The sequence below is a fragment of the Herpailurus yagouaroundi genome, unplaced genomic scaffold, assembly GCF_014898765.1.
Source record: "Herpailurus yagouaroundi ecotype Mexico unplaced genomic scaffold, PumYag 29, whole genome shotgun sequence".
In the NCBI taxonomy this organism is placed as follows: domain Eukaryota; kingdom Metazoa; phylum Chordata; class Mammalia; order Carnivora; family Felidae; genus Herpailurus; species Herpailurus yagouaroundi.
The window spans coordinates 65,991,213-66,008,928 of NW_024412377.1; the positions used below are offsets into that span (position 1 = coordinate 65,991,213).

At 50.6% G+C, this 17,716-nt stretch overlaps 1 protein-coding gene across 2 annotated transcripts; it reads right to left on the reverse strand.

Moving 5' to 3' along the window:
• Positions 1 to 59: 59 nt before the first annotated feature.
• Positions 60 to 17,448, reverse strand: HK3 (hexokinase 3). 2 transcript variants are annotated; one of them, XM_040445991.1, is made up of 18 exons: positions 13,250 to 13,371; positions 9,825 to 9,987; positions 9,467 to 9,621; positions 9,261 to 9,380; positions 9,076 to 9,171; positions 8,056 to 8,155; positions 7,791 to 7,974; positions 7,189 to 7,344; positions 6,810 to 7,043; positions 6,140 to 6,435; positions 5,889 to 6,028; positions 5,690 to 5,809; positions 3,181 to 3,276; positions 2,897 to 2,996; positions 945 to 1,128; positions 690 to 845; positions 293 to 526; positions 60 to 204 (listed from the first exon to the last, which is right to left on the reverse strand). In XM_040445991.1, the coding sequence occupies exons 1-18, from the start codon at positions 13,343 to 13,345 to the stop codon at positions 60 to 62; spliced, it is 2,775 nt and encodes a 924-aa protein (XP_040301925.1). In that variant the 5' UTR covers positions 13,346 to 13,371. The 2 variants fall into 2 exon arrangements, with proteins under 2 accessions (XP_040301925.1, XP_040301936.1); XM_040446002.1 differs by lacking the exons at positions 60 to 204; positions 293 to 526; positions 2,897 to 2,996 and adding an exon at positions 16,993 to 17,448 and having other exon boundaries at positions 722 to 845.
• Positions 17,449 to 17,716: the final 268 nt, after the last annotated feature.

A 17,716-nucleotide genomic window follows, 5' to 3' on the forward strand; every position in this document is an offset into this window, starting at 1 on the left:
AGCTGGGGACAGGTAGGACCTGGGCCCTGGTCCAGCAAGGGTAGTTCCTGGAGACTTCTTCAAACATGGTCCATCTGGGCAAGGCGACAGGCAACCGCAGTGACCAGGGCTGCACCTTTGCCAGACCCATCTTCTGACTGCAGGAAGGTGACCGCACAGCGAGGGGCTAGCTCCCTGACTGTGGCTGCCACCAGGCCGGAGAAGCTGTGAAGGAGAGGGGCTGAGGTAAGACCAGGCCAGCCAGACCCCCAGCCAGCCATGCCTCCCTGCTCAGCCCAGCACCCAGACTCACTGGGGGTGCAGCTTGTAGAGGGTCCCATCCACCCCCACGGATACAGTCAACTCTTCTAGGCCCCGGTTCTCACGGATCTTCTCCACCACAGCAGCCACACCCGCCCCACAGAGCTGGGCAGCCCGCTGAGACACAGCCTGGCACACCTCCAGAACCATCAGGGCATCATCTGAGGTCAGGGGCAGTCCCAGATCCTCCAGGATGGCTCGGACCTGCCTCAGAGCCAGGCTGTCACTGAGGAAAGAAAGGAAGAAAGCACAGAGAGCCAGAGTCCTGCATTAGCTTTCCCACCTCATGACATCTCCATCCTCTGGAATGGACCTCCCACCAACCAAAATTTTTATAAGCGGATAGATTCCTTTGGGAGGTGGAAGGAGGCAATGCAGGCCTCAGGTACCTTTCAATCTCAGAGAGAAACTTGGTCTTGAAGATGTCCCTGGTCTGAAGGCGCTGGGTCTGCTGGCCCCGGAAGAGAACTCCAAGGCTGGTCAAATGCAAGAGAATGTGGCGGACGATCTCCCCAAGGTACATGCCACTGATCATCTTCTCAAAACTGCAAGAAAGCATAGGTGCACAAAGGTCAGGAGACCCCACCTGCTACCATAACCAGTGCCAGCCACCACCAGCCACCTCTTTCCAACCCAGCCCATACCTCTGCTTGCCAGGGTTGATGGATGCCTGGTCCACATTTGCATCAAAGCAGGTTCTGAGCAAGCCCAGAGAGCCATCATCCCCAAAGGCTCCCCACTCCATATTGATGCACATGTGGCCTGAATCCCCAGCCACACTTGCCACATTCCGAAGTTCCTCCATGTAGCAGGCATTAGTGCCAGTTCCTGCAGAGAGGCCAGACAGGGTGGAAGCCATTTACTGACATGGATAAGACTCCTCTGAACCCTTCCCAGACTGAGATGGCAAAATTTGGGTTCATGTCTTACCTCTCCATTTCCCCACACTCACAACCTGTGCCAGATCCTGATATGCCTTCCTTCCTGACATTCCTTCTGAAGACCCTGGAGCATCAAGGCCTCTGGGCCTCCACTACTTTCCGTACAAGCACCACCATCACTGTATCTTCCAAGCTATCCCAGACCACCCCTGGGAGATATGTGAGGGAGCCTCCCAACCCCTGCTGCCTGCAACTGAGAGGCCCAATCTCCCTACACTGGCTTTCCACATCTTTAGTGAAACCAGCAGGTTCTGGCTGGGAACCGGGGACATAGGAATCAAGACATGAGGAGCCCTACAGTGGCCAAAGGTTGGGCAGTAAGCACATAACTCTGATAGTGCCTGTATGTACCCAGGTAGAAGTGCAAATAAGAGCATCATGGGAGCCTTAAGCACCACTGAGTCTTCCTGCCTAGAGGGTCAGGAAAAGCTACAGAGAGGAAATGATGTTTGGATTTTACCTTAAAGCCAAGAAGCACAGAAAGGAAAGGCATTCTAGGCAGAGGGCATACTCTGGGTAAAGACATCCCCTCCCTCTCCCCCAATACATGGTCAGCTCTAGGCAGGTGGTCTCCTTGTCAGCCCCACCTGGAATTCCTCTGACTAGTTGTTTATTCACATAGCAATCTGGGCACACCTCTCCTGAGCATCTCTCCATGCTAGGTTCTATTTTCAAGAAGCTCCCAGTTTAAAGGAGGCTACTACATACCTCCTTCTCTGGGAGACTACCCAAAGAGCTGTGGGAGCCCTCCTCCCCTGCCTAGACAACCCTCTCTCTTCAAGTCCCATTCATGTTGGGATCACTTCCTTTCTGATCTTGGCCTTGTCACCCTGATGTGTAGAGTCCGATTAAGCTCTCTCTGACTGCCACATGCTGTTCTGGGCTCAATTCCCACTAAATGGTCAGTTGTTTGTTTGTTTTAAAGTTTGTTTGTTTGTTTGTTTTTCATTTAAGTAATCTCTACACCCCACATGGGACTTTAACTCACGATCCTGAGATCAAGAGTGACATGCTCCTCTGACAGCCAGCCAGGCACCCCATGGTCAGTTTTGAGAAGACAGGTATTTCCCCTGTCTTTATGTGGTTTCCTGACCTTTCATCCAGGCCCTATCTGGCCAGAGGAGAAATGCTTAATAGAGACTTAGGATCTTGGACTACCTGAAGGACCCCCACAGCTCATTCTGTGTCCTCCACCCACAGCCTCTACTCAGTTCCAAGCACTGTATATGTACCATGAGCTAAGCATTGTCCCACACTTTGTTGCCTCTTGTTTCATCCTCATGACCCTTGAGACAGGCATTATCTCCATCTTAGAAGGAAACTGAGTCTCTGGTGATTTGGCCAAGGTCATACAGATAGAAGTGGCAGAGCTAGTATTTCCACCCAAATCTGTATGACTCTAAAGCTCAGAGTCATTTAACTGAAGGGCAAACTGAGGCTCAGAGAGCTTAAATGACTGTGAATCAGTAGCTGAGCTGGGCTAAACAACCAAAGTTTAGACACCCAGTCCAAATGAGTGTTGCAGGGCCTAGTTGGGTCAGGCAGGAAAGATGCCACATCCCCAAGACCAGGGGAGTGTCCAACCTGAGGAATCAACAGGAAGCAATGAATTAACACCAGGCAGTAGGAGCACAAAAAAGCAGGGCCCTCCTCACCAACGATGAGGCCGACCTCACAACGGGGATCCTCATAGCCACAGGACATCATGGTCCCCACCGTGTCATTGACAATGGCAACCACATTCAGCTTCACTGCCTGCACACAAAAGGATGCTGCTAGTTGCTGGGCAACGTGGTCGTCACGGCAACCAGCGCTGGACCCAAAGGTCTCTACTGCAGAGAGCCACCCACTCCACCCCTCTGGGTCAGGAAGCAAGGGACCCTTTGCTCCCTTCAAGGCCTGCCACAGCCCCAAGCATCCCTAGAGGCAGACTCCTCACCTGTTTTCGCCCAATGGCTTCCCGCAGCAGACACACAACATCTTGGCCCTCACAGTCTGATGCATTGAAACCCTTTGTCCAGTTTAGGAGGATGCCCTAGGGTGGGAGACCAAGGTGGGGCAGGAAGGTGAAGGCCCCTTGGAATCTCATTCACCCTCCCCAAAGCCTGCATCCCATCAGAAGCATACGATTTCCCCTCTCCCCAAACAGAATCCCATACCCACTCTGCCATATGGTTGAAGGCCTTGCCCTCTGCCCCTCCTAACTCTCCAGGGGCCTTCCTGTGTAAAGAAAGCTATTAATAACCATCTGACCTATGTCTTCTATTATTAGTGCCAGAATGCTCAGATGGTCTGAGAGTCTGGATGTTTTAAGACGGCTGCCCAGAAGGAACGGCCCTTCATAATTGGGTTTGGAATGAACCGAGCTGATAAAATGAGTGCTATGTATGAGAAGAGGGAGGACACAGAAGGCTCAGGGGTCCAAATGACAGAAAATTCTGCTCTTTCAGAAAGAACTAGCAAGAATCACTTGAGATGAAGGAAATTGAGGAATTAGGGATAGAATCGTGTCCATAGCAGATACACTTGTGTGTTCCAGATATGAGTGCAGGACAAATGGAAAAGCCAGAATCCAGACACCTGGGAAGAATGGGAGGAGACAAGACAGATAGGTCTTTATTGTGAGAAATTGGCCTTAAATTGTGAACTTAGTGATGGGCTTGGCAGCGTAGAACTATTCATTTCTAAGTGTGCTTCCTCTGAGGGTGGGGGCAGGAGGAGTTAGCCTACTGCTATTAGAAAATGGCAGCTCTGCCCAAAGTATGAGCATGCAGAGCAGCTATGAAAATCTTTGGGGCAGGAGATTTTAGAACTATTAACTGACATTTCCCCCAACAATATTTCCTTTTATCCTTTTTCCTATATAACCACAGCCAGACTGTTCTATGCTCATTGTATTGAAACCAGAAACCAGAGAGTGAGAGGGCAAATGAGGAGGAGGGTTAATGTGGGGAAGACAGATCATTAGTAGCAGCAAAACTTCCCTGCTCCCAGACAAGAGAAAGACCCCTGGTCTGGGGAAGGGGTGCTGGGTGTGAGGGACTGAAGTTTTGGAATTTCCTGAGAAAGGTGTCCTATGCCTCTTCCTGGGCCATTCCCCTGTGTGGGAAGGGAGGAGACAGTAGAGATTGGAGTGACCTGACAGCAGAGGAGGTCTCTGTCCTCCTTCCCCTTGGAGGGGAAGGTGAGTTGTCAAGGAAGGTGTCAAGAACCAAGACAGGAAGTGGCAGAGAATCCACATAGCTGGGGCCTGGGCATCTCCTGACTTCCCCGAGTATCTGCACGTACACAACAAAGGATGCTGTGCAGTTGGGAGCGACCCCTACCTGGGGAAGGAGGTCCCCAAATTGATTATCATTAAGTTATCACTCCTCAAAAGAATGTGGGCTCAACACAGAAATTAAGTTCAGTTCTAGAAAATGAATAGGACCTCGTTTGTTGTTGCATGCCTGATTTTGCATCCTGAGTCCCACCTTCTTCTCACACCTTACAAGGAATAATCAAACGGTGCCAGGGTGCTTAGCCTAGAGTGGAGGAGACCAGCAGACAGACAGTGCTGAATGCTCAATTCCAAAGGGCCACTGTGTGAAAGAAAGCAAAATACAGAGGCAGGTGTCTGAGAGAGGTCAAAGCTGGAGCAGAGGTGAAACCTGCACAAAGGCTGGGTGGAGAAGAGAAAGCAGAGCTTTTTCAGTGAGCACAGGCATGGAAGAATGTGGTGGGCAACTTTAGGGGCAGCAAGCTCCTGATCACAGGAGGCTTTCTGGCAGAAGTTGGGGTTGTTGAGGAGGAGACTCCTGGGAACTTGGACCAGAGGTCTGGGAGGAGCTGTCTCCATGACAGGCCTCAGATGTATGCACTGAGAAGTCCAGCATTCTTGTTGAAGGACATGCAGAGGTGGATGCTTAGTGGGTGCTGTGTCTAGTTCTGTGCTGCTCTGCCATTCCAGTCAGGCACCCAACACCAAGCCAGGGCACAGCAAGGCCAGGAAGGGGAGACATTCAAAGAAACTGGACAACACAGCCGCTTGAAATACAGGAACAAATGCTCTTCCCTGCAGGTCCCCTAGATCGGTACACCAGGGCTGTGGGGGAGACAGTCAGTGTGTCCCCTCATCAGCCCTGATCTGGGCCTACACTGCTCCCGGGTGCCCAGACCTAACCTGGCTCCACTTTCCTGCCCATTGGCAGCCCCCAGGGGTATCCATGATCTTTTCCACCTCAGGCCTCTTTATAGCCCTAGATTCCAGGCCACACCTCCTCCACCTGCACGCACCATATCCAGGGAAACTGGGACTAAGTGCTGGCCCAGCACAGCAGTGCTTCTGCCCACCCCTAGCTCCAGCCCAGGATACCTGAAGCCCTCTCCCAGGTCTCCTGCCCATTTCATGAAGGGGATGAGGGTGGAAAGCCCTTGGGGATGGTTTCTCCTGGCCCTCCCTCCCTCACCTGATCCAGGCCAAGCTGCCTGCATGGGAAGGAGAAGGTGAAACCCAGGGGGAGGCTCTGCCCACTCAGGCCTTGCTTCTGCTGGAAGTCCACAATGCAGTCCACAATGTGGTCGAAGAGCTGAGATACGGGGCAAGTCAGAGGGTGGTCCCATCCTGGCTCTTCCCCATTCTTGACATCAGGTCCAAGCTGTGAGTACCTGCTGTCCAGAGCCCTGGGCCACACACTCTGGGATGGAGTAGACCTGGCTGGTGATCTGCACACCTCCTGCAGTTACACGTACCAGGAGGACCCGGAAGTTGGTGCCCCCAAGGTCCAGGGCCAGGAAGTCCCCACGCTCTGTGGGACAGAGACCCTCAGTGCCAGGACAAAGCTGGTGGTTCGACTTCAGCACATGCTATGACCTCCAGGAACCCATAACCCAGCCCCACACTTAGGCCAGGTCCTCACCACTGCCATCAGGCGTGGCCCGTACATAAGTGGGCAGCATTCGGAGGGATGAGGCCTCCCCTTGGAGCCCCTTGGCCATGGCCTCCTGCATCTGTGCCTGCACTGCTGCCAGCTGTTCACGGTTCAACCGGAATGGTGCCAGGGTCTCTTCCAGCAGGCGTCGGTGAGCAGCCAGGCGGGCAGCCACAGCAGTCACCATTGCCACGCCCCGGCCGCCCCCGTCCACAGAGGGAATGAAGGAGACGTCACATTCAGGGACCAGGAGCATCACGGTCTCCTGCAGGATGCTGAGGAAACTACACAGACACATAGCAAGCATACCTGGCTTGGCACCTGAACCTGAACCCCAGGGCTTGCTGAAGCCCTGAGCCCCATCACTCCAGATCCCTTCAATTCTAAATCCATCTGTGAACCAACCATATGCCCAGTGTCTCCATTGCTCCCAGTGCCCCCAGAGACCCCTCCCTTGCACACCCAAAGAGAAGCATCTTTTCTCTCCCGTGACTTCCTCTGGCTTCCCTTAGTCCCCATCTGACCTCACTCTGCTTGAGTGCCACTTGTACCCACTGCCTGGCACCCATGCTACCACAGAGTACCCTCTGGGTCTCTATGGAAAACACACACATGTTCTTGCTACCTGCTCACACAGGATTGTGTGTTTTTCCCATACCTGGGATGTCGCTCAAACACTCGGCCTCCGGTGGCCACAGCGATCTGAAGCATCTGCTGCTCCCGGCTGTGTTGGAGGCGGGAGAGAACAGCAGCCAGGGCAGCAGCACAGAGCCGGGCAGCCCGAGTAAACACGGCTGTGCACACGTACCGCACAAGCTCAGCATCCGAGGCTCCCACGCTCAGGCCCAAGTCCTGCAGGATAGCATGCACACGGGCTGCCCCGGCCAAGGGGCTGGAGGGACACAGCGTACTGGGACTCAATAGCCTGGAAGCTCCCTACCCACCCCCAGCCCCAGAGCTACCTGGGGGACAGAGCATCCTTCCCTCTCCCAAGCCAAGAAGCCCCTTGTCTAAGCCCACTCACTTCCCCTACTTACTCCTCCATCTCAGTCACATGCTGTAGGAGAATGCTGCCTCGGCTCAACAGGGCAGGGGAGGTGCAGCCGCCAAAGAGGGCTCCTCGCTGGGCCAGGTGAGCCAACACAAGCCTCACCAGTTCACCCAGGTACAAGCCCCCAATCATCTTCTCAAACCTATAGGTAGGAAGTATGGCTGGACAGAGCCTTACTTAAGCCCTCAGCCCACCTGGCCCCACCTCTAAGAGCCCCAAAAGAAGGATCATTTTCTTTAGGGTCCCCAGACTGGAGGTTCTAGAAGCAAATGGCCTTCCAGGAGATAGGTGGGTGTTTATCCAGATTTTGCTGCCCCCTCTGACTTAAGTTGGGTTCAGAGGGGCTCCTGGAGGGTGGCAGGACCCAAAAGAGGGCAGGGAACACCTGTCAGGAATAAGGGAGGGCTAAGTGTTGAAAACTCTGGGTTCTAGAATCTTAAGCCCTTAATTCTTTGAGCCTGGCCAGGGCCCCCCAGGTTGCAACCTGGAAACCCTATGAGCAAACAAGAGGGAGGGTCCTGAGTTCAGGGATAGCAGTGAGGAAGGGAACAGAAGAATGGTAAGCTCTAGAGCAGAAGATCAGGCCACCTTTGGGCACCAGGATTCAGGGACTCTCGGTCCAAGGCATGGTCAAATGTGGTCAGCACTGGTCCCAGGGCTTCATCATCGCCGAAGGAGCCCCACTCAACGCTGACGCAGACACGACCCCGGTCCTCATCCAGCACCGCCACATGCCTTGCCTCCTCCATGTAACATGCATTGGTGCCAGTGTCTGGCAGGGATGACTCCATCAGGACCTGCCCATCAGGTAGCTGTGCCCTCTACCCATCATCACAAATGGCCCACGGCTCACCTACAACAAGCCCGACCTCACAAGGCCCAACCCCTGGCTCGCAGCCCATCATGGTGCCCACTGTGTCATTCACCACGGCAACCACATTGATGCTGTAGGCCTGGACAATGGAGAGGGCAGAGGTCAGGGCTCTACCTATGTAGGTAGAGTGGGGAACCGGGGGGATGGGCAAGCCTAGGGCCTTGGTTTGACGGAGGGGTCCTGGCTTTGATGGAGGTTCTCAGAGTCTATGAAATATGTGTGCTCATGCCCACACATATATTCTAGGCCATCCCACCTAGAGGATTTTCCTCCCATTCCACACTTCCCCTTGGCTCTTCCACCCCCAGCTCGGGTCCTGGGACTCTCAAAGGCTTCAACCTCAGCCATCACCCCCAGAACACCAGCACTCCCCACAGGACCAAGATGAGGGTGAGCAAGCATGGCATCTGGAAAACTGCACTGTTGGCACCTGGCTTGCTCATCCTCATCTTGGCCTGACTTCCCAAGCCTGCTCCTCCCAGCCCTGACTACCATCCACTAGCACCACTGTATTTAGTCACATGAATTCAGATCCACCTTTCTCAGGCATCCAGGCTTTTGCACATACTCTTCCCTGAAACCAGACCTTCCACCCCAGGCCTAGCTTATACACCTGGAGAATTCCTCCTTCAAATCCCTGCCCAGGTCCTGGTGTACCTTTCCCAGTGCTACCGGAGTCATTGGAACCACCTCCTTGACAGGGACAATCTTTTGTCAAAATGCTTTCCCACTAGACTGTGAAGTCCTTGAGGACAGGGTCAAGTCTTTTCATCCTTGTTTTCTCCTACAGTCCTGAAAATTTTTTGACCTTTCCTAGCCTCAGCCCCCTTACCTATAAAATGGGAATGGTAGCAACATTCACCCCAGAGTTAAACTGGATAAAGGATATAAACAGAAAAGGAAAGCAGGCCTTCCCAGGAGCACAGGCACAGCCTATGTATGCTGGGCCCAGGCCCAGGCCACACAAGCTGCCCTCCCATTGCCCTTGCCTCTACTCACCCCCTGCCTCTTGATGGCATCTCGTAGTAACTGGACCACGTCGTGGCCTTCCACACCACTGCACCTAAAACCTTTGGTCCAGGAAATGAGGGTGCTCTGGGGGCAGGAAAGCTGGGTCACTCCCCAGCAACCTTCATAGGGTTGTGGTTCCTCCACCCAATGTTCCCATGCCCACTCTGCCTCACCCTGTCCAGTCCTGTCTGGTGACAAGGGAAGGAGAAGCTGAACCCAAGCTGCAGATCCTGAGTGCTCACAGGGAATGCATCCAGGAACTCAGACAGGCAGTGGGCAGCAAAGTCAAAGAGCTGTGGAACAGGTTGGGGTCTCAGATCTGCCTACCAGAGCCCTGGCCACCCAGCCAAGCCCCAGAGACTGGGCAGTGACCTCTCACCTGCTGACCAGGACCCAGCATCACCTCTGGGGGGATCACAAACTCCTGGCTCCGGGGCTCCATCCTGTGTCCTTCAGTGCCCATCAGGGTCACCCACAGAACACGCAGTGAGGCCCCTGTGGCCCCCAGCTCCAGCACCAAAAAATCTCCTTGCTCTGGGGCAGAAAGGTCACAGAAAGGCATGAGCTGGCAAGACAAGCCCTCTGCCTCCCAGAAACATCCCCAAGGACTGTAAAGTCTCATTAAGAGAGCTTAGAGTTGGGAACCTTAATGGGAAGAGGGATAAGGAACTTCTCCCTTCCCCAGATCAGAACACTCTCCCCAGGCCTGCCCACCCATCTTAGTCTATGTCACCCACCAGTGCCATGTGGGGTGGACCCCACATATGTGGGCAGCATCCGGACAGCGGAAGCAGGGCTGGCCTGCCCCCCTAGTGCCTGCTCCATAGAGCCCAGGAGGCTGGTTTGGATCTGCTGCAGCTGTGTCTGTGTTACCTTGAATTGCTGTAGGCATTCCAGCACCTGGGGAGAAACAGGCTAACATCTGGGCAAGAGCCCTGTTAACCTAGCCAAGCTCTCTCACTCCAATCAGGACGGTCCTGCCTGGCTCACACCTCCTCTTCTTGCCAGTACAGACCAGCACCTCCCTTGACTTTCCCAGAAGCTGACTAGAGCCCTTCCTGAGCTCTTTCTGAGCCTTGCTGGTCTCCCCAACACCTGCTCAGCCCCACTCCTCACCTCTTCACATCCCTTGGCTCTCTTTTATAGCCTGCAGCTTATACTACATTCCTGCATTCTTAGAAGGTTCCTTCTTAGAGGGGAGACCCACACACTTCCTCCTCCTGCTCCATTCTCTGGTAGCTCCTTCTCAGATCCCTGTGTCCCCTGCCCCTTCCGCTTCTTTCAATTCAGGGTTTAGTGAGGCCTCTCTCCTGTCGTACCCCTGACTCACTCTGGCTCCCCAATACCCAGAGGTGAGCTGCTCAGTGAATTGTCATTGAATGAGCAAATGAACAAAATGTGTGAATGAATCTCAAGTTCAGGTTCTTAATCCATTTGACTCTGGAACCTAAGTAAGCCCGGCCCAGGAAAATTTGGAGGCTACACCATGGAGGACAATTGGCCATCAGTCATCAGCCATCAGTCAGCCATCCTTCCCACAGACATCGATAGAGCCCCTACTACATGCCCAACACTATTCTAAGCACTATATGTTGCATAACCAGCTGAGTTCTGTTCTTGTGAAGCTCAGATTTCAGCACAGATGCAGAAAATAAGCAAATAAACATATATTCTGGTAGAAATGGTAGATTTTTTTTTTAAGGCAGGAATAGAAGTTTGAGAGTGACCAGGGGAGGAAAAGGTATTTTTGGATATTGGTCTGGGAAGTTCTCCCTGAGGAGGTGACCTAAATGAAGGAAGGGAACAAGCCATTTGAAGATCTGGAGAAGAGGATAAAGGGATTTTCTTCAGAGTGAGGGGATGAATTGGGGGGAAGGCTGGGCTAGGGATGAATCAAAGTGATGGGAGAGGTAGGCAGGCAAAAAGCAGAGAATAGGACACCCCAGGTTCTTTTCCATCAGGCTACTGTGGGGGAGTTTAAGAGGACCCCAGTACCTCATCTGTATGTGGAAACCTCCCCCAGATGACTCTCCGGCCTGTCCTTCAAAGAGACACCAGCAGGGGCGCCTGGGTGGTTCAGTCGGTTGAGCGTCCGACTTCAGCTCAGGTCACGATCTCACGGTTCGTGAGTTCCAGCCCCGCGTCAGGCTCTGGGCTGATGGCTCAGAGCCTGGAGCCTGCTTCTGATTCTGTGTCTCCCTCTCTCTCTCTGCCCCTCCCCCATTCATGCTCTGTGTCTCTCTGTCTCAAAAATAAATAAACATTAAAAAAAAATTAAAAAAAAAAAAGAGACACGAGGAGCCCTCCTAGGTTTGCTGGAGAGTTCCAACCCGTGACTCTATTTTCTAGTCTCCTGGCCTGAGCCTTTCCCAGGTCCTCACCACCTGTCCCACAAGAATTCCATTCCAGTGCCCCACGCTGGACCCATATCTGTAAAGTAACCACCAGGCATATGAATAAGGAGGCAGGGAGAGCCAAGGAGGAAAGGATGTTCAGTGAGGGAGATGCAGGCGAGTTGCTCCCACCTCTGCTTAAGAAGAGAATGGAAAACAGATTCCTAAGGAGGCAAATGATCCTACCTGGAGTGCCAGATGTTCAGTTCCGTGTTTAGATTATAGGGGATGCTTCTAGCAGCCATGTACACCAGGAGGGGTTGTTCATGTGTTACAAATGATGAAACTGAAGCTCAGAGAGGGATAGTCATCTGCGTAACCCAAGCAGCTATTAAGGGACAGAGTGGGATTTGAGCCCAGAACTGACCGAAGAGGGGTTTCCATATGAATGTGAAACCTTATAAAAACTAGCAATTTCACCTCAAAAGAACTCAAAGCTGATGAAGGTTGCTGCGAAGAAACTCCAAAGGATGAGAAAACTTACATCTGAGTCCTTGTTCTGCCACTTCCTGGCTGTGTGGCCCTGGAATATGGCCAAGAGGATAATAATACTCAGAAGGCCTGAGTCCCCCATGCCAGGGGCCATGTCATTGCTCACTTCTGTGGCCCAGCCATGAGTTGTGTACTAGGGAAACGTTGATAGCATGGTCTGGAGCAGAGACTGGACAAAGGTGAAGTGGGATCATGAAATGCAGTGAGGGGTGATGCCCTCACAGTTTAGGCAACAAGCCAAGTCCAGCAGATGTCAGAATAAGCTAGAAAACTAAAGAAACTGCAGGGAACAACTCAAGAACCCTTTCACGGAGGCCTCCTATGTGCAGGTCCTTTATCTCCATTAGTTCACTTAATCCTCCAAGGGGGTGGGAGGATTAGACTTTATTTTCCTCCATTTTACTGATGAGGAAACAGACTAACAGATATGAAATGACTTACACAAGTGTTTCCTGCTTGACGGTGTGATATGCAAGGGTTTCTAAATCTTGGTCAAGATGACAGAAAAGAAGGGTGCCTGAGTGGCTTGGTTAGTTAAGTGTCTGACTCTTGGTTTCAGCTTGGGTAATGATCTATGGCTTGTGAGTTTGAGCTCTGAGTCCAGCTCTGCTTGCAATTCTCTCTACACCCCTCTCGCTGCCCCTCCCCCACTTGCTCTCTCTGTCTCTGTCTCTCTCAAAATAAATAAACTTAAAAAAAAAAGACAGATGACAGAAAAGAGAAACTCAGTCTGAGATAACCTGAGGCTTATGGACTATGCTGCAGAATAACCTCTACATTGAGTTCAGCCCTGCAATCATCTCTGTGTGCCTGATTGCAGTGGCCATGTTGAAGGGAGGAAGACATGCAGGAGTAACTAAAGAAATAGGAGAAGGAAGTGCCTTAAAAATGCAACTTTCTACCAGAAAACCCCAAGATGGTCCTTTCTAGACTATGCCAACCCATCAGGGCAGGGACAGCGCCTATGTAGCAAGGTGGCAAAAGCAATGCCTTTGGAACTGAAACACCTCAGCTGAAGCTCCTGTTTAGCTCAACTAAAACTCAAATCACTTCACCTCTCTAAGTCCCCTCTTCCTCAGCTGTAAGATGAAAAGATAATCCCCACCTTGCTGTTGTGTGGAGCCACAGAAGAGGTAGTTACCAGATCAGATCTGAAAGGCTTGGTTAACTAGAAAAGGCTGCATGGCTGTGAGCCCATGGCCCCACTGCATATTCAGCTGATCCTGCCCTTGACAGCCTTGAATAGGCATGAGACAGAAACCCAGTGCTGCACTTACCAGCTCAGAGCTGTCTGAGGGGCAAGGCAAGCCCTTCTGGGAGCAGCTAGGAACTCCTTCCCTTTGCTGCAACCCTACTGCCCCAATGGATTCCATGTGTTTCCACAATGGGGGGCGGCCACCTATAGAAGGAAAAGGACAGCCCTCATGAACCACACACTCTGCAAACCCTCAGAGGCCATGGACCTTAACTTTCTTCCTTCTTAAGGGGTCTGGGAAGAAAGTTGTGTGCAGAGCTCAGAACCTCTGACCATCAACGGATCCTTTGGTAATCAACCAGAAGGCCTTCATTTTCCAGAAGCATGTATATTAACAGAGCATTAGGAAGACTGATTTCTAATCCCAATGCCATTTATTCATTCTGTCATTTATATACATTTACAATTCCTGATGGCTACTGTGCCAAATGTTGGGGTACAAAGGAGATGTAGCCTTTGGCCTCAGGGATTTCAGAGCCTTACCAACAATCATAATACAGTTGACATGGGCAGTAACAGACATGGACCTGCTACTGTGCTTGGGATTTCAGGGATGTTCCAGAGGTTTGGAACAAAGGGTGTGTGGTAAGGAGGGGCCAAAGACTTGCTGGAGAAGTAGGCAGGCTGGACTAAGAATGGCCTTTATGCCTAGCTAAGGCATGCAGATTTCATCTTTTTTTTTTTTTTTTTTTTTTTTTTAGTTTATTTTAAGAAAGAGAAAGAGAGGGTGAGTGGAGGAGGGGCAGAGAGAGGGAGAGAGAGAGAATCCCAAGCAGGCTCTGCACTGTCAGCACAGAGCCCAATGTGGAGCTCAGTCTCACGAACCGTGAGGTCATGACCTGAGCCCAAATCAAGAGTTGGACACTTAACCAACTAAGCCACCCAGGTGCCCAGCAAACTTCATCTTGAAGGGAGATCTAAACAGGGATGGGTTCGCGCTTTAGAAAGGGGTTCCACTAGTGGCACAACTTCGGGCAGGTCATTTCTGACTTCTTTGAAATTCAGTTTTTTCATCTGTAAAATGGGAGGAAATATCTACCATCTACCTTCACAAGGTTCTTGTAAGAATTGAATGGAGTAAGACAGAAAATGCTTTGAAGGGCGCCTGGGTGGCTCAATCAGTTAAGCATCTGACTTTAGCTCAGGTCATGATCTAACGGTTTGTGAGTTCAAGTCCTGCATTGGGCTCTGTGCTGACAGCTTGGAGCCTGGAGTCTGCTTTGGATTCTGTGTCTCCCTCTCTCTGCCCCTCTCCCAGTCACGCTCTGTCTCTCTCAAAAATAAGTACACATTAAAATAAATAAATAAAGAAAGAAAGAAATAAATAAATAAATAAATAAAGTTAGTTTTGGGATTTTTTTTTCCTTCAGGAAATTTAATGTGTAACACAAACATCAGCTCATGGGTGGGTTTTGGAAGTATAGTGATGCAGAATGGAAATAGCCCTGTGCTCAGAGTCGAGGACCCAGCTCTTCACAAAGCAGCAGCACCAGGTCTCTAATCTGGAGGCCTAATTTTCTTCATCTGCCAAATGGGGACCAATATATGTCAAAGGGCTATGTGGCACAAATGAAATAATGAGAGCAAAAGAACCTTGCTCAGGGTGTGCCTTCAGATTTATTTAGATGAATCTGAATTGAAACTCTATGAGCCTCAATCTCCTCTTCTATGACAGGACAAAAATTCAGTTCTTGTGAGGATTAAAGGAGTTAATGAATCTGAAAGCCCTTTGCACACTGTAAAGGACTGTAGAGATGTTTGGTACTTTGCTAATTCAAGCTAGAGGTGGTATTGGTGTTCCAAGAAGTTCCCAAGGGAGCTTTTGGTGATTCAGGTGCCTTTCAGGGTTAAGAAAAAGGGAAAATGCAGTGGAGGCCCCAAGATGAGCAGAAGGCATCTGTCCACTGAATTACTCTACCTCTCTTCCTATAACAGCAAAGCTTCAGGAAAGATACTTTTCCATCCCTGCAACCCCTCCCCATCTTCCACCCCCATGATGCCCATGAATTTGCCCTCCTACTGATCACCTAGGATCTCCTGACTGCCCAATCCCAACCTTTTCCTCAGTCCCCACCCTTACTGTCCTCTCTCAGTCATGCAAAGCCATGAGCATTCTTTTCACTGTAAAATTCTCTTGTCCCTTGGCTTTGACAGCCAGTCTTTCCTGGGCCTCCTTCCTGAGTCTCTCATAGTCTTCATAACTTCTTCTCTCCTCTCCCCTTAAACAACACCCCCCATTTCTGGCCATAGCCCTCTTCCCCACACTCCCTTTGTATCATCTGCAAGGTTTGATTGAGGCCTATGTGCAAGGGCTCCTAAATCTACCCCTGTCCTGAACCAAATCCCAAATTCTAATGGTCTGTTAGACATTACTGTCCAGATGATAGAGAGGCTCCTCAAACTCAGTAGTCAAAGACACATTCATTTTCTCCTTCACTTTTCCCTATGAAACTTTTCCTGTCCTCCACATTGGCTGGAGGCATTAAGGTTGCTCACTCTCACAGCTATTCAGGTGCCTGTCTACATCCTTGACCCTCACTTCCTCTATGCAATCAGGTCTTACGCTGAAAGAGCTAAAAATGGAAAGAGTTCTCCCATGTATCCCCTCCTCCTGGTTCCCACTGCCATTGCCCAGACCCTATTCCCATCTGATTATTCCAACAACCTCCTAACTGATACTTCTGCTCCAATTTGTATATCTCCCTGCTTTACCAACTACCAACATATCACCAGACTATGCAAAAATGCCATTTCCCAGCCCTATCTCCCTTAAGGAGGTAAACCTTCACATTTTGATGTTCCCACTGCAGGAAAAAAAAAAAAAAAAAAAAAAAAAGTCTAAAACTCTTTATCACAGCATTGCATGCCCCAAGCTTTCTCTCTTGCTACTCCCACTCATAGTCCAGCCACACTTACTACAAGCTTCACCCTGTCTCCTGCTGTCCAGCCTTCATTCACGGTATTCCTTGACTCTGGAAGTACTGTGTCTGAGTCATTTACATCTTCAGCCCAGCACAAGATTTGGCATAGGTAGGTGCTAATACAGCTTTGAAAAATTTGGGGGTTGGGGGTGGGGTCCTTATTTGGAGAACTAAGAAATGAGTTTCTAACAAATTTCCTCAAAGTAACATATACCTAATTTCCAAAATCTGTCAAATGGGAATGTTAACTCCACGTATGTTACAAGTTTGTTTCAAGAATAAAATGGGATAACTAAGGCAATTATAATCTTAGTAAAGGGCCAAGGGTTACACACGGGGTGAGCTTTCACTCCCCTTTTGAGGCTCAGCTAACTCAAACATTCATTCACTCACTCCCAGCTAATTCAATCATATATTCACTCTCTTACTCATTCACTCTTCTGTTTGATATCTATTCCATATTTCTACATGCCAAAGACTGTGAAGATTCCCCTCAATAAATCTCAGTGTTTACACTCCCAGTAAATGTATCCCTGTTTGTCTCTTCCAGCTGAGCCCAGTGGGGAGGGACATTTCTTCCACATTCCTAGATTCCCAGAACCCAGCCAAGGTCTGCACATGTTTGAGTAACTGTTGGCCTCTTAGCTTAACTCAGCTGAATCAGCTACATGAGGTGAGACTTCCTTCTGAAAAGTATCCACGGATCCCTGCCAAGGATGGGAGCTACCACTGAGGACATCTGGCTTAGTCGTTCCAGCCTCCACTCCCCTAGCATGGGCCAAGCTGGAGAGATGAGGACAAGGGACTGGGGCTAAAGCAAGCAGGAATTAGAAGAGGCTCTTACCTGGGAGAAGCAGTTGGTCACTTTCCTCGGGCGTCAGCTCTTCTCTCTCAATGTGAGGCATCCCACTGAACTGTGAAATGAAACTCACAAGTCACCTGAGTTGTAATGTCCCACCCTCTTCCTTGGCCACCACTAACTGAACATCAGTTAATTCAGGGAGGTGCACTTCCTTCTGAGTCTGCCTTAAGAGAAGCCCAGCACAGGCAGGGCTATGGTGCAAACTTAAGCAAGATGAAGCAGGAAACTGGAGCCCTGAACTAGGTCAAGGACCCTGGGACATCCCCTCTGTAATGCTGGGAGCTCCGTCCACTTTACAAACACTCAGAGTCTCAGTTTTGAGTTGATGGCTTACCCCTGGAAAGATGGAAGAGCCTAGCATGAGAAATGTACAGTACAATAGACAATTTTCCAAAATGTAGTACTGGGGCAGATGGGTAGCTCAGTCAGTTGTGTCAACTCTTGATTTCAGCCTCAGTTGTGATCTCCAGACTCGTGGGATCGAGCTCTCCATTGGGCTCTGCACTGGCAGCATGGAGCCTGCATAGGATTCTTTCTTTCCCTCTCTCTGCCTCTCCCCAACTCACACACACACTCTCTCTCAAAATAAATAAATCAACATTAAAATGTTGAAGTACTAATGTGCAAGAGGCAATGTGGGAACACAAGAGGAAGAGACTAACTCTGTTCTAGAGTGGGCAGGGCAAGTTGAGAAAGCTAAGCCTTG

What these genes read in the sequence shown, in the direction of transcription:
- HK3 (XM_040445991.1), bottom strand. Translation starts at nt 13,345, where the DNA reads ATGGAATCCATTGGGGCAGTAGGGTTGCAGCAAAGGGAAGGAGTTCCT. An exon ending in GTCCACCCCACATGGCACTG is followed by an intron (nt 9,622 to 9,824) that starts GTGGGTGACATA and finishes TTTCTGCCCCAG; the next exon opens with AGCAAGGAGATTTTTTGGTG. An exon ending in ATGCCATCAAGAGGCAGGGG is followed by an intron (nt 8,156 to 9,075) that starts GTGAGTAGAGGC and finishes TCCATTGTCCAG; the next exon opens with GCCTACAGCATCAATGTGGT.